The following is a 22,624-nucleotide window of genomic DNA, read 5'->3' as shown; positions in this document are numbered from 1 at the left end:
CACACAATATGTTTGCAACCAGGACACTTGTCCCATCTACCCAGACCCATTTTCAGTATATTTTCTTTGGTGCATTAAGTATTATAAGTGCCACTGGAATTATGCCATTCTAATATGAATTATTTTTCGCATAATTATGGATTTGCCGCATTTGCAACATAATACATCATGTGCTGCATAATCTACAGATTTTAATAAATAAAATTCTTTCTACCTCAAATGGTTTCAAAAGTTACTAAAAACACAGGAACATGTTTTGCAGCGCAGTGGAAGCCTCTATGCAAACCTTGACTGGTTACCTTTATTGCTATAATTAGGTTTTAAACTGGTACCACTGAAGTGTAATCTATGTCCAGACAATAACAACAGTATAACAAGCACTAGCAAAGACAATAGGTCTCAGCAATGGCCAACATTCGAGCTTTTGGCATTGTCAATGTGAATGTTTTTTAGCCGTATGTTTGTGAGGCTGTGGTGTGCCTGTGTTCAAATGTGTGTTTGATTACTTCTCAGGGGGTGCCTGTGGATGTGTGTTATGTGTGCATATTTGTGAGAGCAACTGCTGCGCTCAATACATTGAAAGTTAAATACCACTGCATACCTAAAAACCCAGTGCCTTAGGTACATTTCTCAGTCAGCCCATTACAATAACCAAGAAAACTAATGTCTCAACTTTGATAAAGTACACAAAACGGGGAAAAGCCTGAAAACTGACAGTTTATATCATTCATCCCAAATACCAATTAACTGCATCTTTTTAAGTATCACCCATTAAAAGCAGCCCGCTTAAGAGCTGACACGATAATGCCTCTTAGTGCGGACACTTTCAGATGGAAGTAGCAATGATGAGGTGCAACAGCCCACACAACAATCTCATCATTTAGGGAATTCAGTAAACACAAGCCCCTTGTTCATCTTCACACAGGCTCGCTCTATCAACATGCAAATCACGAACGAAAAACAAACTTGAGCATTTCATAAACACACCACAAGTGACTGTAGTGACCAGGGCACGCTTAAAATCGAGCCTTTCCTTGCAAGGATGGCAAGCTCTGCCAGTCTTACGCCTGTGCCCGAGAATCAACAAGCTGTCAACAGAACATACTTGCCTTCAGTGCTCGCTGCCTTGAATCACAAATGCACCATCCACAGCGCCTGGAGGTTTATGTTGCAAGTTGCTCTGCTGTGCTCTGGTGGGATGAGCAATCCCCACAGCCATGCGTTTGTCCGCAGTTTACCAACCAGACTTGGCAGGTGGGGCACTGCTTACAGTGAGATGTTGGAAAGGGAAAACAAACTGTACAGGTTCGGCCGACTGTTGCCACTGAGAATGGTGGGAGTAAAAATAGGAGCACTTGCGAAAGGCATTCTTAAAGAAATAAAAAAAGTGCCCTAAAATGGCCGCTGGGTATGTTTAAGAGCAATTGGTCCATGCTCTCAGGGAGGGTTAAAACCTTGAAGAGGTACAAAGCATGTATGCCATGTACAAATGGGGAGAACAAATAATGGAGCAATGATGCAGCAAGCAAGTCGGAAGCCTAAGAGCAGCCTGAAGCCCCCATATTAGACACAACAAGTCTCTTTTCGAGACAGCGCATGCCCGCTGTGAAGAGCTGAGACCTAAAAAGGATAAAATAATTAAATTGAGCTATCACAAAATAGCCCACATTACGCATCATAATTTGCCTTTTCTTGCAGCATAATTTAGTCAACTATGCTGCATCATTTGACCCTCTCCTGCCACATAATTATAGTGGCCCCGAGTGTTATGTAAGAATTTATCTTGAACCAACTTTCACTTTGTTCTAACTGAAAGCTACTGGGTTAAGGGACACTCATTTGCTGGTTATGTGGTATTTCTTTACTCAGATCAATTTGCCCTCTGTACCTGCCATTACTGGCTTGGTTAGCAGTCACATGTAATATTGCAAATAATATAAAACAGCGATTTGTGTCTTACCTTCTCAGAGGTGGAATGAGGCTCACATATTTTGGTAGTTTAACAGATTCCTATGAAACCGCAGCATGTGTCAAGTAATCCTACTTTGGAGCCTGATGAACTGTAATGTACATCTAGTATGAATACCCTTATATGGAGAAAGTATATAAAGTGAGATGAATCTTACATGCAAGGAAGACAGTTACCTTTTGTGCACCCACGTCTACAAGCCATCACACTGACTTTGCAGTAGAGTGTGTAGGCCAATAAAGAAATTTATAAATTTTCACTTCCACAGACATTGATGCCGTTTCAGGCGGCATTAATCAGTACAGGAAATAGTACTACAGGAGAACTCTTCGGCATCTGTAAGACAATGGGTTTTTGATTGAGGGGACTGGAAACCCTACTCAAACACCAACAACAACCCTTGTCAGATGAAACACAGAAGTCACTAAATTAAGCTGTGCTTAACCCTCTGGTAGACTGGCACAAAAGCAGACAGGCTCAAGTTAGAGGCACCACGTTAAGTATTTATGCAACATCAATTTAGAAAAATAGAATCATTTCAATAAATAAAATGATGCCAAAACTAATTAAACCCAAACAGTAGAACCAGAGTTATGAATACTTAAAGTTTAAGTGAAATCTAGCGCCTAAAACATCAAAGTGCCAACCATGGGTATCAGGTCACACAAGACTGGGGCAAAGTCAAATGTTCAGGCAGTCCGCAATGGAGTGCTGGTAAGATACATGAGATGAATTGGGCTTGGTCTCGGGTTACCTATGGACATAGCAGACATTTCAAAGAAAAATCCAGGAGAAAGTAGAGTTCAGTGTTGCAATTAAGCCAGCCGGCTGTGTCTGAGGAGGAGTTGTCGTTGCTGGGAAGCACAGGACAATGTTTGCAGGAAAAAGCTCAGAGCTGGAAAAGGTGGATTTTCAGGTTGAGGAGTTTGTCATCGAGGAAGAGCTTGTCGTTGGTAAAGATTTTTACCTCTGGATTCAGACAACCTTTTGGAAGTTGAAAACCTCTGGTGGAAGAAAGCTGTTGCCAAAGAGGGCACCACAAGGCTGCTGTTGCAGAGATGAACATAGCAGACGCTACGGCAAAGTCACGCTGACTGGCAATGTGCCTTGGGCAGATCGATTGGCAGGTAGGTCCCGATCTTCTGTGGGTCCGTTTGGCACTGTTTGGTGAACATTTAGGGTTAGGCAAGAGCAGCACTTCTAATACTATTTTCCAAGGGTCCAAGACCTTGGTTCTCCCTCTAGAGGGTTGGTGGAGGGGGGTTAGGACTCACCCTCTCAGGCCGAAGTGCAGGGTTCAAAGACTTTGGAGGATGGCATGTCACTGTGGCTCACACGTGAGGCCAGTGAGCAAGCCCATGGAGTCCCTCTGGTAATCCTGGGGTCAAGTAGCAAGGCCAGCCTCTAGCAGCACGGTAGTCACCTGGAAAGCAAACCAGGCCTTAAGTAGCTGGGCAGTCCTCTGTTAGCAGCAGGGTAGTCCTCTGAAGAACAATGTACGCCTCAAGCAGCAGGACAGCAGTCTAGGGCACAGGAAGTCCTTCTGAAGTCTTCCACAGGACCAAATGTGTAATGAAGAGAGGATCCAAGAGACCAATATTTATACCTTTGTCAATCTTTGAAGTGGGGGGCACCTCCTGGCTACCCCCAAATCTGGTTCGGGGAAGTTCTTTCCTTTCCCTGCAAAGGTTCCAAGAAGCAAGGGGTGACAAAAGACTACTGTCAGGTCTTACATGTGCATGCTAGAAGCAGTTCTTTGAAATGTAAGATTTTAAGCGTACAGTGCTACGCCAACCATCCTGACAATATCTAGCTCACCTTTGTCTCACTGTCTGAGAAGAATACATAAAGGCAACAGCAAAGCTATTCATAGTCATGTGACCGAGGACCCTGGCAGCAGGCACCAAATGGTTAGGGCAGGAAAATGGCAACTTTCAGTATGCAGTTCATTTCTGTCCAAACATGACATTCGTACTTGCTCCTGATCAAAAGTTAGCACTTATTAAATGTAATAAGGTTACCTATTTTTTTTCCAATGGGAGAGACAAGCCTTACAGTACTGATAAATGAATTTAGTAGTATTTCACTACCAGGACATGTAAAACTTAAACACAGATGTCCTGATTTTTAAATACAATGCACCTTGCCCAAATGGGTTTGTTGGGGCCTACCATAAAGGTGGCTCAATGTATTGAAAAAGAAGGTTTAGCAAAAGGTTCATGTTGCCAGGTGTAATTAGCTGTTTCAATACTACACTACATGCTTTAAAGTGCTATGAGTGCTGCAAGCCCACTAGTAGCATTTAATTTAAATTCCCTGGGTAAATGTAATACCATATACTAGGGACTTACAAGTAAATTAAATATGCCAATCACGAGTAAGCCAATTGTACCAAGTTTTAAGGAGAGAGTGCACGCCCTTTAACACTGGTTAGCATTGGTAAAGTGCATGGAGTCCTGATGCCAATGAAATCAAAATTCAGGAAACAGGAGGGGTGAAGGCAAAACATTTGGGAAAGACCACACAAATGATGTCAGGTCTCATAGCACTCATACATGCCTTTGTGAATCAGCGCCAAAATGTTGAACTCTGAGAGTTAGTAATCACAGATGGCTCCTTTAACCATTGGTATGCATAAGTTATTTTCTTAAACAATTCATGTATCAAGATTCTAAGAATGTTTAAGGGGGATTTTGACAGTTGAGAAGATGCCTACAAGTAGCCTGCCCATTCAACGACGTTAATCTAGACATAATTTACCTACAGTACAGTGTCTTGTTCATTAACTCTAAACCCCTTATCAGTAAAAGTGCAAAAAGGACACTGTACTTTGTTTTTGTACCAACTGCATATGAATATTCCATTTTAATTCCCATTTTAGATGTTTTGGAGTCCATTCACAAAGTTTTGTAAGAGTATGTAAAAGAGTACTTGAGGGGAACTTCTCCAACTGTGGCAAAAAAAAATTGTGAAAAGACTCCATTGAATTTCATCAATATTACGGATTTGAATGGAAATTCTCACTATGAGCACTGCAGTGGGGCATCGGAATCTTCAGTTTTTGAAAGGAAGAAGAATATTTTAATTTCAAACAATGAAGACATGAAGGGGAGTGTGGCATTGGCTTTTGAATGATGAACAATGTGGATTCAAATAATTTCTTTGGCAAGGAGCAACGCAAAGATAGAGCACTGCAGTTCTGGAATTGATCTCGGCACAGAGAAACAAGTTGTGGGGGCATTTATCATACGGTACTTCACCAACAAAACTTTGATTTGAAGGCACCTCCTAATGCACAAAGCCCTTTTGTTCATTGTGTCCCACACCTGTCTGTTAGAGCGGGTGGATGCCATCTTTGGACTCTCTGGGGGTTACGGTCAAGTCTTCAGAGTAGAAGACTAATTTAAGGATAGATGGGAATGTCACTGTGCATGATCTAGGCACTAAGAAACAAGTTGTGGGACATCCATCATACAGTATTCCATCAATTTTACAGCTTTTAGAGTTAAACTTTAGGATTTTAATGCACCTCTTATCACACAAACCACTTTTGTTCATTGCGTCCTGTATCCTTCTGTCAGAGTGCCTGTGCACCATCTTTGGACTCTCTGGGGATTACGGTCTAGTTTTCAGGGAAGAAGACTATTTAAGGATAGATGGGAATGCGACTGCGCATGATGTAGGCACTAAGAAACAAGTTGTGGGTGCATCCATCATACAATATTTCAAAAAATTTAAAGGTGTTCTGATATTTAAACTTCGATTTAAGGCATCTCTTATGGCACAAAGCACTTTTGTTCATTGCGTCACACGTTTTTAGGAGAGAGTGCAAGCCCCTTAACACTGGTTAGCAGTGGTAAAGTGCACGGAGTCCTGATGCCAATGAAATCGAAATTCCGAAAACAGGAGTGGGCAGGCAAAACGTTTGGGAAAGACCACACAAATTATGTCAGGTCTCATACATGCCTTTGTGAATCAGACCCAGCAGGCGGACGCCATCTTTGGACTCTCTGCAGGTTATGGTATAGTCTTCATGGAAGAAGACTATTTAAGGATTGATGGGAGCGTGACCGACAGCAGGCGCACGCAGCGGGTGCGCCGATGGCACACCGAAGGTGCACCACAGGCAAGCCAGTCTGTGCCCATCAGGGCCTGGAATGCACTGTGTGCCAGGCTACCTGGCTGTTTCACTGGACATCATTACCAAAAGGAGACTCTGCTTGGTTTCAACACTTCAAGTAAGCAACCAAACTATAGCCTTTTAGATCTAAAGGCACACTCAAATTACTTTTGTTGTACAGTTTGCAATTTCATTCTGAAACCTGATCCTTAAAAATGTGTTTGGATCGCTAAAGCCGCACAGGCACGTGGATCCTGGAGAACTTAAAACCGAATCACTGAGCTGTTTCCTAATTAATACGCAATCATTGGTCGAACACAGTTTAGAATGCTTAGACTCTTACAGTCCCCACCTGGTATTTCTAACCGAGACATGGCTAAATGAGCTTTCTAACCTAGATATTGTGGCGGCAATTCCAGTAGGATATAACATCAGTAGATTAGACAGAGATGGTAAATGTGGCGACGGTTTGGCTATTGTGTCTCATGACACACTGAGTCTTTCATGCGACCTACTTAGCCTATTAAATTGTGAAGCTCTCTCATGTAAATGTAAGGTCACAGAAAACTACACTTTCCACTGACTTTTGATTTACAGACCACCCTGGACCTAAGGCCTCCTTCATGTAAGATATCTATGACCACACCGAGATTACCATAAAAATATTCTAATAATACCATATTAGGGGAATTCAATGTCCATTTGGAAGACTCATATGATAAGGATTCCTTGGCCTCAATAGAATCTCTAGTCTGCCTTGAACTAACTTAGAGGGTGACCTCAGCTACCCACAAAATTGGCCACATCTTGGACGGTATTTTTTCAAAAGATTCAAACTTAAATTATGTCAATACTTTTGCATTAATTTGGTCAGGTCACAAGGTAGTGCAGTTCAAACTTAACATTCCTTTACCATAGCAAGGAACGAATAATCTAACTCCGACCAAATCCATTCACTTATGGAACAAGTTAAATACAGCTGCGCTGATAGAGCGTCTTAACCAAAAATGACCAGATCTTGGTACCGAGTCAAATCTAGCAGCTGTTAAACATCATGAATGGTTGAGCAGGGAAGAATTGAGTCTAGTACCTGAAAAAACAATAAAGTCTTATAGGAAACATCCATCAGCATCTTGATTTTCTCCAGTACTAACCGTGTTGAAACAAAAATGTTGCACATTGGAGAGAGTATGGAGTCGTGACTATAGTGAAGAAAGTAAAGAGCTTTATCGAAGAGCGATTGTGGAACATAAAAATCTGATTTTGAAAGAAAAGTCCAAATTCTACACAGCAAAAACTGAAGTGGCTTTGAACTCCCCTAAGGAAGTCTTTAAAGTAGTCCAAATGCTCTCCACACCAAATTCCCTCTCCTGTTATCTCCCTAATTAGGATGTTTGGACAGTTTAGCTGATTCTTTCAGAAATAAGGTGGAAACAGTGTATAGAGAATTTGACACTGCTCACTCCATTGTCGATACCAGTTAAACATCCTCTAGCAGTGACACTAGGAAAGTTGGTTTTGACCATTTCCCATAACTGGGCGTTGATCTACAGGACAAGTTCAATGATCAAGTAAAATCCGGAGCACCATCTGACCCCTGTCCACGAAGGCTGTACAGGCTGCAGTCGACTGTATTGCGCCAGCCTTGATGGCCTTGTTGAATGTGCCTATCATGACTGGCACCTTTCCAGCTATCTGGAAAACAAAAAAATGTCAATCCTACCATTACTTTAAAAAAAACACCTTACTGGATCCTAGTGTGGAGAAAAACTTCCACCTTATTTCAAGACTTCCTTTTCCTGCTCAAATATGGGAAAAACATCTGATTGCCAGCCTATCAGATTATTTAGATGAACACAACCTTTTGCAGATCACACAATATGGTTTTAGACAAGGATTCAGTACTTAAAATGCTCTGATTGCTGCCTTTGAAGAGATTAGAACCATAAAAGATAATGGAGGCAGAGCAGCGGCTACCTTACTTGATCTCTCCGCTTCGTACTGCTAAACAGTCTGTCTGACATCGGCGTCTCAGAACTTCCACACACAATCATTACTTCCTTCCTAAATGACATAGAACAGTCACTGGCCTTCGGGGACTTCTGCTCAAAATCTCTCCCTCCTCTGCAGGATTCCCCAAGGGCCATCACTTAGTCTCACTGTTAGAAATGGGGTCTTTGGTTGACAGTCAGGTTACCCCATGTTCAAGCAAGGACCCTCACTCTAGTCAGGGTAAAAGAGAATCACCCTAAGCTAACCTCTGCTTACCCTCTTGGTAGCTTGGCAGAGCAGTAGGCTTAACTTCAGAGTGCTAGGTGTAAAGTATTTGTACCAACACACACAGTAACTGAATGAAAACACTACAAAATGACACAACACCAGTTTAGAAAAATAGGAAATATTTATCTAAACAAAACAAGACCAAAACGCCAAAAATCTGACATACACAAGTCAAGTTATGAATTTTTAAAGATTAAACTCAGAAATAGCGCTTAGAAACACAAAATGCTTAGATGAGGTGTTAACACGGCGTCGTGACAGAGTCGTTCCCAACAAGCCGGAGTCGCGTTGACCCCCAAGTACAGTACCTTTGGTGAAGAGTGAAAACAAGTTGATGCGCGAAGTCGGGGATCGCGGCGTCTGTGCGAAATGTTGAATCCGCGCTTCGATCGGTGTCGGTCATGACGTGGTGCAGTGACTTAACGGAGTCGCGGACTTCAGCAGGGCTGCAGCGGCGTCGGGCCTGCGAAGGTCGTTGCGTTCCAGTGAAGATCACGGAGTCGGTTGCAGGCGGCGTCACCGGATTCAGCAGCGGCGTCGGTCCGAAGTCGATTTCCTTGGATTTCCACCAGCTTTCCTTTCAAGGGCCCAGGGACTGGATAGGGCACCACTTGTCAGAGCAGGAGTCTCTCCGAAGACTCCAGGTGCTGTCAGAGAGAAGTCTTTACTGTCCCTGAGACTTCAAACAACAGGAGGCAAGCTCTAAATCAAGCCCTTGAAGATTTCTTCACAAGATGGAAGGCACACAAAGTCCAGTCTTTGCCCTCTTACTCTGGCAGAAGCAGCAACTGCAGGATAGCTCCACAAAGCACAGTCACAGGCAGGGCAGCACTTCCCCTCATTTCTTCTCCAGGCAGAGGTTCCTCTGGATGTCCTGAAGTGATCTCTAACGTCTGCGGTTTTGGGTGCCCTTCTTATACCCAATTTCTCCTTTGAAGTAGGCCTTCTTCAAAGTAAAGTCTCTTTTGAATGTGAAATCCTGCTTTGCCCAGGCCAGGCCCCAGACACTCACCAGGGGGTCGGAGACTGCACTGTGTGAGGACAGGCACAGCCCTTTCAGGTGTAAGTGACCACTCCTTCCCTCCCTCCTAGCACATATGGCTTATCAGGAAATGCAGAGTAAACCCCAGCTCACTTTGTGTCACTGTCTAGTGAGAGGTGCAACCAGCCCAACTGTCAAACTGACCCAGACAGGGAATCCACAAACAGGCAGACTCACAAAAATGATACAAGCAAGAAAATGCTCACTTTCTAAAAGTGGCATTTTCAAACACACAATCTTAAAATCAACTTTACTAAAAGATTTATTTTTAAATGGTGAGCTCAGAGACCCCAAACTCCATATGTCCATCCGCTCCCAAAGGGAATCTACACTTTAATCAGATTTAAAGTTAGCCCCTGTATTAACCTATGAGATGGACAGGCCTTGCAACAATGAAAAATGAATTTAGCAATATTTCACTGTCAGGACATATAAAACACGTTACTATATGTCCTACCTTAACCATACAATGCACACGGCCCTTGGAGCTATCCAGGGCCTACCTTAGGGGTGTCTGACATGTAAGAAAAGGGAAGGTTTAGGCCTGGCAAGTGGGTACACTTGCCAAGTCGAATTTACAGTTAAAACTGCATACACAGACACTGCAGTGGCAGGTCTGAGACATGATTACAGAGCTACTTATGTGGGTGGCACAATCAGTGCTGCAGGCTCACTAGTAGCATTTGATTTACAGGCCCTGGCACCTCAGGTGCACGTTACTAGGGACTTACTAGAAAATCAAATATGCCAATCATGGATAAACCAATCAACAATACAATTTACACAGAAAGCATAAGCACTTTAGCACTGGTTAGCAGTGGTAAAGTGTCAGAGTTCAAAAGCCAACAGCAACAGGTCAGAAAAAATAGGGGGCAGGAGGCAAAAAAAGATTGGGGATGACCCTGCATAAGCAAAAAAGTCCAACACCCACACTTTTTTAAATATTTATGTGGCACTGTTGGCTAAACTAATCCAATCTTATGGTTTTGCCACTGCAGCCTATGCTGTTGATACTCAGATTGTGGTTTCTATTCTGTGTAATGAAGATGAAGATGAAGTGGACGACAGGTTTAATAAATGCATGAAGGAAATAGCCAGCTGGATGGCCTCCACCTGTCTGAAATTAAATTTAAAAAAACAGAAGTTCTGATCTTTGGAAAAGAACCCAATTTCTGTGGTCACTCATGGTGACCTTAAGGTTTGGGATCTCCTGCAACACGGTAAGAAACCTTGAGGTTATCTTCAATGTTGACATAAGGAGCATGTGAACAAGCTTACTTCATCCTGTTTTCTACAGCTTCAGACTCTAAAGAAGGTGCTATCTTTTCTTCCTTTTCAGCATCAAAAATCAGTAAGTATCGCTTTGGTCATGTCAAAGATGGACTATTGTAATGCTTTATATATGGGCATACGCCAAGCAGTACTTAACACATTACAGATAGTGCAGAATACTGTATGCCTGTTAAAGAAAATTCCTAAGTATACATCAGTAGCAAATGTGCTAAAAGATCTACACTGGCTCCCTGCAAGAAGACTGTGACATTAAAGGCACTTTGCCTAGCCTACAAAGTTCTGGATAGCACAAAATCCAGCTACCTGGCAAGGAAAATGAAGTGGTCCCGACCAAGCCGAAATGTGAGATCTACAGCATCCTTTTTCGTGCTGACTATCAGGATAAACAGAGCCTCCTGTGGTGGATGTGGGCTTGTTTGTACTCGTAGCCAGCTATGGAATAAAATGCCTTTCCATATTAGAAATCCAACAAGTATTCTCAACTTTAGCAAGCTGTTGAAACTTTGTTTTTTATACACCCCATCTCATGGCTGTGTCTTCAAGTTAGGAGATGTCTAGATCTCTAGCACCAAGACACACCCGGGTATCCGCACGCTTTAGAAATTCTGTTTTATTCATTCATTCAACAAAAGGCTAGAAAGAATGTGGGGCTGGAGCTTTCATTATTCTGGTGGTGAATCAACTGAAAACTCAGATGGCAAAAATGCTGCATTTCGTAAGAGGGCTTTTGGGAAAGTTAATATCGAAAACTAAGGTTATCTAAATATTAAACAACACTATTACAGTGAAGGTTCTTTCACTATCACTGAGAATTGTTTCGGTAAAGATGGTAAATCCTAAAAGCAACTTCAATGGACAAAGAATTAAACGACACTGTACCAGGTGTGGACAGAAGAGGTGGACTGAAAAGATAAGCATGTTTGAATGGACAGAGAATGGCTTATCTTGCACTAGTTTTAATCAGAGCTGGACTGGCCATTCTGCCACTCTCGCTTTTTCCCAGGGGGCTGCAGGCTAGGGGATAACTTTCAGGGTATTATAAGCTGCCATAACCCAACCCCGCCCTGATGGCCCCTTTATTGTCGTGGCCTTTTGCCGTGTGGGGTTGGTTTGAACATATTTGCCATGGCTGATTTTGGTGACCAGTTCGGCCCTGGCATTAAAGTGCACTTGTGCAAAAGTGGCATGATTTGTAGACGGTTCTGCAGAACCATCGAAAAGACGTTAATCAGCTAAGGCCCACGTGTATTCAGGCAAAATTAAAGTAAACTGAAACCACAAAGAAACAAAATGCATTTATGGGGCCCTGATCCCTACCACGCGTTACAAAGCTAATCTGTCAACTTACTTGAATAAGTAATCCTTGTCATGATGCCGACAGCCAAAAAACAACCAAGTGTTCCCGAAGTTCCAATCCATATGCTGGTCTCTGAGCTTTGACCTGTCGAGAAAATAAAAGGCTACATAGTCAGTTATACAATAAAGCCTAAACCCACAAACGCAAGCACACACTAACTGGAGAAGTACATAAAACAAGACATTTGCGCAGAAAAACACAAACAATCGCAACTATATCGGTATATATCAGTTCTTCCTGTCCTAAACTCATAACCGCCCGACGCTCCGTGCAAGAGCAGTATGCTTGATCAAGTGTCAGGAATAATCTCAGTAGACCCATGTAAATTACTCCAGATCGCAAAAGTGTTTAACACATGGAAGTTCACAGGATAAACGATAATGTTATCGTCGTATGCATAACTATACAATCCAGTTGAAGTTTTCCATGTATGTCGCAGCAGTAGTTTCCCCAGCTATGTTCGACGACTATCCATGGAAATTTAAACCAAAACTGGGAAACGCTCCTTTAGTCTGAACTGTGCACGATTTACAAAATACTATGCGTAATATTATCTCCCATGCTTTACAACTTTTCCAAGACAAATATAGATAAGACTTGTGTTCTGAAGTATGCTTAAATTATGCTGCTGTAAGTCAGACTAGTTTGTCAACTGGCTAAACAAGAGTAAACGGCAATTATGAGATGTTTGCTTGATCATTGGAATTTGATTAAATAAACTGCTCTTTGATACTGAACTGTATATCTTTGTTGAGCAAAACAGGCTGGCAACGCTTCTAGAAGCATCCGCCTTTTCCTCATAAAAATTGGCAGAAAAAGCTGTTGATTTAGTAAATTAGGAGGGTTTATTCCTTACAGAGTTTTAGATTAAATGAATTAAAGGGTTAGCAGATTTTACATAGATGAACAAGTTACTTACCTTCGGTAACACTTTTTCTGGTGGATACACTAACTACCTGTGGATTCCTCACCTTATGAATTCGATCCTTGCGCCAGCATCCGACGGAAAGTCTTCTTCCTAACTGTCTACGAGGACGTCATAATGGCACGGCTCCACGTGACTCCGTCTGACGTCAACGTGCCAATAAGAGGTCCTCGTCGGCGTACTGACGTCAGTTTCACCTCATCTTTTTTCGTGCTCTTAAAGCAAACAGGAGTAAACCGACCATAAAAAATGATAATCAATATAGAAAGATATATGCACACAAAAACCTTGTCCATTTAAACCATCCATTCTTATTGAGAGCTTTAAATACAGGAATATACAAAAATATACAGAGAAATATCACTATATACATATATATACACACGCATATATATATACATATAAATATATATACATATAAGAAGAAATATTAAACCAAAGACTGCAATCAGGCAGGCAACGGGGAGGCGGGAGGGACCGTGAGGAATCCACAGGTAGTTAGTGTATTAACCAGAAAAAGCGTTACAGAAGGTAAGTAACTTGTTCTTCTGAAGGATACAACTACCTGTGGATTCCTCACCTTATGAATAGAGTCCCAAGCAGTACCGCACTCGGTGGTGGGTGCCCGCCTGATTACACTAAGAAATCTTGCAATACCGAGCGAGCAAAATGACCGTCCCTCCTCATCTCAGAGTCTAAACAGTAATGTTTCACAAAAGTATGGAGGGACTCCCAAGTTGCCGCTTTACATATATCTATTAATAATGGAACTCCCCTCGCCAGAGCCGAGGATGCAGATTTAGCTCTAGTAGAGTGGGCCCTGATACCTTCAGGAGGGACCTTTTTTGCCAAAGAGTAACAGATCTTGATACACAAGATGACCCACCTGGAGAGTGTCCTTTTCTGAACCGCTCTACCCTTTTGCTGACCAGCATATCCAACAAACAGTTGCTCATCTAAACGAAAGTCCTTAGTCCTTTCGAGGTAAAAACTCAGGGCCCTCTTAGGGTCCAACCTCTGGAGTCTCTCTTCTTCTTTAGATGGGTGGGGAGGAGGGTAAAACGCAGGGAGAGTGATATTTTGCCTTATATGAAAAGGGGTGACAACTTTCGGTAGAAAAGCAGCCCTGGTTTTTAGAACCACTTTATCAGGGAAAAACATGGTAAAAGGAGGCTTTACGGAAAGTGCCTGAAGCTCTCCAATCCTCCTGGCAGAGGTAATTGCGATTAAGAAGACAGTCTTGAAGGCTAAATATCTCAATGGACATGAATGCATGGGCTCAAAAGGCGAACCCATTAAGAATGTTAAAACAAGATTTAAGTCCCACTGAGGCATGTGAAAAGGAGTAGGAGGAAAGCTATTCACCAAACCCTTAAGGAACCTATGTACAATCGGAGACTTGAATAAAGATGGCTGGTCCGGAATGCAAAGAAACACAGACAGAGCTGCCAAATAACCCTTAACTGTAGCTATAGCACAGCCTTTCTTCGCCAAACTAAGAACAAACAAAAGTACATCTGAAAGATGGGCCTTTAAAGGATCTTTTTGGTTCTCTCCACACCACAGCACAAATTTTGCCCACCTTCCGGCATAAATAGATTTAGTGGAGTGTCGCCTGGACGATAGTATAACATCCACTACATCCGGTGGGAGAGAAAAGGAACTCAGGTTGCCCCGTTCAATCTCCAGGCATGAAGGTGCAGGCTCTGGAGGTGGGGTTGAAAAACCTGCCCCTGCGATTGAGAGAGGAGATCTGCCCTGAGCGGGAGACGGAGCGGAGGGCACTGAGAGAGTTGAAGTAGGTCTGTATACCATACCCTTCTCGGCCAGTCCGGTGCCACCAATATGACTTGGGCCCGGTCTTGACGGACCTTCCTCAAAACCCGAGGAATCAAGGGTATGGAGGGAAACGCGTAAAGCAACTGGCCGCTCCAGGACATCTGAAACGCGTCCCCCAACGCCCCTTGCATTGGATACTGGAGGCTGCCGAATAACGGGCAATGCGCGTTCTCCCGAGTGGCAAATAAATCCACCTGAGGAGTACCCCACATCTCGAAGATGTGGAGAACTAGATCCGGATGGAGACGCCACTCGTGATCTAATGAGAAGTGACAACTGAGAACGTCCGCACGTACATTCAACACTCCGGCCAAATGATTTGCCATCAAGCAAATCTGATGGTCCTGAGCCCAGGACCAGAGTCGGAGGGCTTCTCGGCAAAGAAGATACGACCCTACTCCTCCCTGCTTGTTTATATACCACATCGCGGTAGTGTTGTCCGTCAGGATCTGAACTGACTGACCGCGAAGGGAAGGGAGGAAGGCCTTGAGCGCCAAACGTACGGCCCGCAATTCCAACAGATTGATATGCAACATCTGTTCCGCTGGAGACCAATGACCCTTGATCTCCAGGTCCCCCAGGTGAGCTCCCCACCCTAGAGTGGAAGCATCCGAAATCACTGTGGCCACTGGAGGAGGCAGTGAAAACGGTTTTCCTTGGGAAAGGTTGCCGTCCTCTGCCCACCAAAGAAGATCCGCGACAGCGTCCCTGGAGATCTTTATTGAATCCCTGAGATCCCCCTTGTGCTGGAACCACTGTCTGCGGAGGCACCACTGAAGAGCCCTCATATGCCAGCGAGCATGAGTGACCAACAGAATGCAAGAAGCAAACAGACCTAGCAGGCGTAAGACCTTGAGGACTGGAACTGCCGCTCCACTTTGAAACAAAGGAATCAGCACCTGAATGTCCCGTACCCGCTGAGGCGGGGGTAGGCCCGAAACTTTGTCATGTCCAGTACTGCCCCTATGAACAGGAGGCGTTGAGAGGGCTCCAGGTGAGATTTGGGTACGTTCACCGAAAAACCCAGATCGGACAACTGTGTTGTCATTCCCAGATGAGACAACACAATCTCTGGAGACTTGGCTTTGATCAACCAATCGTCCAGGTAGGGAAAAACCGCTACCTCCCTCTTTCTGAGATGTGCTGCCACAACTGCCATCACCTTTGTGAAGACCCGGGGTGCTGAAGTAAGTCCAAACAGAAGGACCGCAAACTGGTAATGTTGCGATCCGACCACAAAACGGAGATACTTCCTGTGCGACTTGATTATGGGAACATGAAAGTACGCGTCCTGCAAGTCGACAGACACCATCCAGTCTCCTTTGTTCAACGCCAATAGCACCTGCGCTAGGGTCAGCATTTTGAATTTTTCCTGTTTGAGGAACAAATTCAAAATCCTCAAGTCTAGGATCGGCCGCAACCGACCGTCCACTTTGGGAATCAGGAAATATCTTGAATAACACCCCTGACCCCTCTGCTGCAACGGCACCAATTCTATAGCGCCCTTTGCCAACATGGTGACAACCTCCTGTTGCAACAACAGAAGAGGGTCTTCTGAACAAACGGAGGGACGGGGGGGGGGAAGGGAGGAGGAAACTCCTGAAAGGGGAGAGCATAGCCCTTTTCCACAATTCCTAGCACCCACGAGTCTGTTGTAATTGACCTCCATTTCTGTAGAAAAAGACTCAATCTTCCCCCTACAGGAGAAGTATGACTGATAAAGTGGGGAAAACTAGGGCTGCTTCTGCTGTTGTCCACCAGAGGAGGATGAAGAAGAAGAGAGCTGCTGGGCTGGGCTTCTAGCCCTACCCCTACCACGCCCTCTGAAGGCACGATAGGGCGGATTGGCAGGTTGCTGGGCATAAGATTGAGACCTTCGAAAGGCAGAGCCTCTAACAAATCCTCGAAACCTACGAAAAGGTCTGTACGATGTAGTAGAAGGGGCATGCAAACCCAGGGACTTAGCTGTAGCCCGACAGTCCTTAAACCGTTCAAGGGCAGAGTCTGCCTTGTCCCCAAACAGCTTTTCCCCATCAAACGGAAGGTCCATTAAAGTGGATTGTACATCTGATGAGAAACCCGAAGACCTTAACCAGGCATGCCTTCTCGTAGCCACCAATGTTCCCATGGCCCTGGCAATGGAATCCGTGGTATCCAGGCCAGATTGTATAATCTACTGCGCAGCAGCCTGTGCATCCAAGAAAAGGGACACAAAAGATTTTTGCATTTCCTGTGGCAGATCTTTTGCCATCTCCTTAGCAGAGTCCATTAGGGCATGGATATATCTGCCTAGCACACAGGTGGAATTGGTAGCTTTTAGGGCCAAGCTACAAGAGGAGAACATTTTCTTCGAGGACTGCTCCATCCTCTTGGATTCTCCGTCCGTCGGAACACCTGGGAATGTACCGGGGGCAGACTTTGCAGAACATGATGCTTGAACCACCAAGCTCTCCGGAGTCGGGTGACGAGACAGAAAAACTGGATCTCCTAGGGCACTTCTATGCCTCCTCGCCACTGCCCTGTTTACAGCAGGAGGTGTCACCGGCTTTTTCCATAGGTCTAAAATAGGCTCCGTCAAAGCCTCATTAAAAGGCAGCAAAGGGTCAGCACTGGAGGAAGATGGATGAAGAACCTCTGTGAGCAGGTTAGTCTTTACTTCAGCGTGGACAAAGGCAAATCCAGGTAATCAGCTGCCTTCCTCCCCACAGCATGGAAGGAGGCGGCCTCCTCAGTAAACTCCCCCGGAGACGCAATGTCCCACTCCGGGGAAGAATCCAAACCACTTGCAGTGGCAAGCCCCTGGAAGTCATCAGAAGGCTCTATCACACCTTCCTCAAGCCTTCTGTATTCCTCCTCCTCCAGAATCCTCAACGCCTTCCTTCGAGATCTAAGATGAGTTTCCAGAGCCGGCGTCGACAAGGACTCCATCGACGCCGACGATCTCAGACCCCGAACTGGTTCAGGAAGGCTCCTAGATTCAACCGGCGGAGCCGGCGCCGGCCCGAAGTCAGCAGATGACCTCCTCGAAGCCGAATGAACGGAAGGAGATGGAGCCGGTCTGGATGAGACCATCAATGACGCCGGATGGCGCGGAGAAGGAGTCGGATGAGAAGCCGACGGATCCACGGTCCCAGGCGAAGGACTCCTGCCAGGGGAGACCCCCGGCGCCGGACTACCAGACCCTGTAGGGCAGAAGGGCATGAATGGAGCAACCCTGTACTACGCCGGCATGCCCAAATTGAATGCCAATGGCCCCGTGGGACCCGCCGGTGCACCAGCAAGGGCCATGGATTGAAAAACAGCATACATCGCATTCAAAAATGCGTCCGGATCCGTCCCTGGAGTCGGGAAAGCCGGGTACTGCTGTGAAGATGTCTGGTGAACATCAGGATACCTTGGCGCCGGTGAAAAGTGAGGACTACCTTGAGTGACCTCATAGACTGAAGGCCCTGGTGACAACCCCAGAGTCTCTGGCTGAGGCGTGACAGGATGACTCATCTCGCATGTCTTCTGGCCCCGAGATGAACGAGACCTCGACCTCAAACGACTCCTCGATCGGCTCCGCTCCGAACGGCACCGAGAGTCATGACGGCGCCAAGAGTCATGATGACGCCGCTTCTTATGTTTTTTGGGAGAAGCATGGGAGGAAACTTTCTTGTGTTCCTTCTTTTTTGCCTTGGCTAAGAATAGCTTCGCCTCGCGTTCTTTCAGAGCTTTTGGATTCATGCTCTGGCACGAAGAACAACATTCCACATCATGTTCGGAGCTTAAACACCAAATACAGTCCGAATGGGGGTCGGTCACCGACGTCCGACCCCCGCATTCCCTACACGGCTTAAAACTGGACTTCTTCGGAGGCGACATTGTAACTTTGAGAAATCGTTACAGTTACCAACGGGCCAGGAAGAAAAGCCGTTGGCGTCAAAGCACGGAAAAAGGAAAAACTGACGTCAGTACGCCGACGAGGACCTCTTATTGGCACGTTGATGTCAGACGGAGTCACGTGGAGCCGTGCCATTATGACGTCCTCGTCCACGTAGACAGCTAGGAAGAAGACTTTCCGTCGGATGCTGGCGCAAGGATCGGATTCATAAGGTGAGGAATCCACAGGTAGTTGTATCCATCAGAAATTTTAGAGTTACTCAAAACAAATGCTGTGTACGATTGGGATGACAATGTAACTTATCTTTTACGAAGATTAAAAAAAATGTATTTCTCATGCACTGGCAATCCAACCCCTTATAGAAGGATGTCAAAGCTGAATCACAGTTGATGCCAGTGCCTATGGTTTGGGGGCTTAGTTATCCCACATAGAGGACCAGAAAGAGTATGCAGTTGAACTCGCATCTAGAAACATGAGCAGTGTTGAACAGCTCTATTCTATAATAGAAAATTTTTGTGATATGTGATAAATGTGAAGAAAGGTAAAGGGTACGTAAGGGGAAGACCTTTTATGATCACAATTGATCATCAGCCTTGGTTGACGTTCTACTGGTATCAAAGTGACAAAATCCACAGCGAGATTGTCTACACTAGCTACTAATAGTATAATTTTAAAATCAAATCCATAACTGGTGACAACAATGTTCATGCTGACTGCTTAGTAGCTAGTTCAGACTACCTATTGAGTAAAACTGCAATTAATGCACTGTTGAGACTGAGGAACGTACTGTTGATTGTTGTAATTTTAATTAATCCAGGTGTGTGAGCTTGGACCAATGGAAATCAGAAATGTCTTGTTACCAAGGTGTGCAAGAGGTGATTATTTTGTAGTTCAAGGTTGGCCCAGAGAAAATGTGTGGCTCATGAAATTCAGTTATTCTGGAAAGGTGGAAACAAACTGTTTGAAATTGGTGGGTTTTTGTTTCATGGGGAATCAATAGCACTACCTGCTGCTGCTCGCAACGGCTTTCAGGGGTGATACCTATGAAAAAGAGTGTCAGGGAAGGGTATTTATGGCCTAGTATTGATGGGGAGATTAAAATATCTATAAGAGAAGGACACAATGTTCATGTGTATGATAACTGTTTAGTGACTTGTTGTCTATCGCAATCAACAGTTTCTGTTTAGTTTCCTAGGCATGTTCAATATATTGCCTACACAATTAAGTTTCATTGTAATTCTTGTCAATCATCTCACTGGCCTGAGTTAAGGTTTTTGCATATGCCCGTTGCTTATGCTGTGGTAGAGTGTCAGCTTCAAGGTAAAGAGGTTGCTTTTGAATGTGCACTGAATGACAACACTATACAGTCTATCTCTTCCATCATGAGTGAATGTTTAGACAAAAGTGCGGTGAAACATCTTAGAACCACATTGTATTCGCTCCAAAGTAATGATAAGGCTGACAGCTTTAATCACCTTCTAGCTGATTGTGTTCAGAGTGCTGTGAGAGTGAAGAGAGATGTTGCTGATGCTGAGTATGAATTGTTGTTGGCTTACAGGATAGCTCTGTCTGTCTCTATGGGCAAATCTCCATTTGGACTCATGTATGGAAGGAAAGTAGGTTCTGGTTTGATTCCCACTTCGCTGTTTGTGTACAAAGGATATGAAGATTCCCTGCCCTGCAGGAGGCAAAGGGGGTAATTTATAAGAGGAAAGTTGGCTACTGGACGGCTTTAAGGTCACTTTCACAGTTTGCTGTCAAGGATCTCATGAGGCTCAAAGAAGCTATTTTCCTAAAGTGAGGAATGGCAAAATACTGCAACCATGCAAGTATGATGGAGATGCAAGAGAATGCTGTTTTGCTTGATGGTTGACAGCAGTGGCATGTGAGCCATTTGGCTACTTTGCTGAGAGCCAAGGCTGGCAGGCTCGGTAACCACTGAGAGTTGACCTGTCTGGGTGTTTCTTCCTATTTAGTTACACCTCATTAAATGCATTTTTACTTTCAACTACATTGTGCTGGTGGTTGCTTCAGCACATCAGTGCACTTGATGAGTTCACAGATGTCAAGTGTAGAAAAGTAGGGGCGTCTGAGACCAGCAGAGAGAAAAAGCAACAAGCTGGAAGCAGGACTGAAGGGGGAAACAAAGAGGTGTACAGTTCCTGCAACCTGAAGGCCCACAGACACAGGCAAAAATAAGACAAAAGGCTTCACTTCCTGCTTCTGTGATACTGATATGGAGGCTCAAGGTGTCAGAGTATACCTCAAGTTCTACTCTGGTGCAGAGCAATAGAGATGTTTCTGGTCTGCACTTAACACAGGGATAGAGAAGCAGAGCCTGAGCAAATAGCGTGATGCCCATGATGCTGAAATTTAAGGTGAAACTTTCATATATTACACATTAATGAAAATGTCTTCGCTTGTCAGTGCCTGGCACTTCTGGGTGACTGAAGCTGGAGATTGGTGCGCTTTCCTAAAGATTTAAGTAACTCACGTTTGAGGTTGATGCCGTTACTCACTGTGAAGACAGCCAATGGCAAAAATGGGCTGTCCCACTACTCAGTCATGTATTGTGTGGTGGGCAGAAGCTAAAGGAGAATGACATGCCAATAGACACATGTATTAGGAGGGTTGACAGAAAGCCCCTCTATGAATGTATGTTTGCACTCTTTTTATTAATAATGTTTCGGTAAAGCAAACGGTCTTGGCTAACACCAGACATAAAAATGGGGAGTTCCGATGTTTTTGATACACACACATAGAACTGGGCAGCACTAAAACTCATTGAACAGCTGCAGAAACAGTTTTCAGTCCCTCATCCAGATACCTGTACCCACAAGTTGATCATTGGAAACAGTACCATGAGCAACAGGTTCACCTTTAAGGAAATTTACCCAGGCCTCTGTACGCACATGCATTTTTAAAAAACATTTTCTGATGACATTCGATCAATCATTGATATTGTTGGCTATGACTCTTCCTGCTGCTTGATGTGTCAGCGGCCTTAGGTACTTTCAATCCCCAAGTTTTACTTGAAATTCTACATTCACCCGCAGACATTACTAATGCAGTTTTTAATTAGTTCACTTTATAACACTCTGCAGAAAGTAATTTGTGCAGATAAAATAGTGCAGACATCTACCAATTAATGTTTCCTGTAAATCGCAACAGGGTTTTAGTCTCGCTCCAGTGATACTCAACTTCAAGATGGAGGCACTGGATGTACTTAATAATCAACAATACATGACTATCCAACAATACACTGACAACACCTAACTATATGTTAAAGCACTGACAACTGAAGGCATTCTTAAGCTCAGTTACTGGCAGGACATCATTCAAACTTGAATATCTTCATTGTATCTGAAATTTAAGACTGAATTTGTTCTCATAACTACAGGAACCATTAAATGTTCATTGAGAAGTGGCATCACAACCTTAAAGGGGTCCTTACCTCCCCTTTCACCATCTCATGAATCTCTGGATTTTCTTTTTAACCTCAGTCTGCCCGTCAGTGCAATATCAAGAATAAAGCACAAATATCAAGGTGCCAACTTACATTATTTTTAAAGGCAAGCGTTGCTCCCTCTTTGAAACTCTTTTTCTAATGCCAGGTCCCATATCTTACCACAGATCGAAATAGACAACTGACTACTAATTGGTGTCTCAGGGGTCTCTGTAATCCTTTGCAACAGCAGACTTTGTATGGCCAAGGAACCGGGTACTTTTTCATTTAAACTCATACTATGCTGTTGAAATGCCCTATACAGTGCAGGTTTTGAATAACATTTTAAATCACCTTACACTAAAGCAGTGTTGTATCCAAATTCCACAAAGAACTCAAATATTTTGTTACCGAACCATCTGTTTTGTGCTTGCCAACAATTTTTCAGAATATTCGAAATATCTAATATAC

General features: G+C 44.1%; 1 protein-coding gene across 1 annotated transcript in view; it reads right to left on the bottom strand.

The window, feature by feature from the left end:
• The window catches only part of MTRR (5-methyltetrahydrofolate-homocysteine methyltransferase reductase), a 543,648-nt gene that overhangs the window by 110,882 nt on the left and 410,142 nt on the right, over positions 1-22,624 (bottom strand). Inside the window, exon 13 of the mRNA XM_069219713.1 lies at positions 12,053-12,145. Coding sequence (XP_069075814.1) covers positions 12,053-12,145 — 93 coding nt within the window. The remainder of the gene's footprint in view (positions 1-12,052; positions 12,146-22,624) is intronic.

Source organism: Pleurodeles waltl, chromosome 2_2 (assembly GCF_031143425.1).
Source record: "Pleurodeles waltl isolate 20211129_DDA chromosome 2_2, aPleWal1.hap1.20221129, whole genome shotgun sequence".
Classification (NCBI taxonomy): Eukaryota; Metazoa; Chordata; class Amphibia; order Caudata; family Salamandridae; genus Pleurodeles; species Pleurodeles waltl.
The sequence above is the reverse complement of the archived record's forward strand: the minus strand, read 5'-3'. Positions and strand labels throughout refer to the sequence as shown.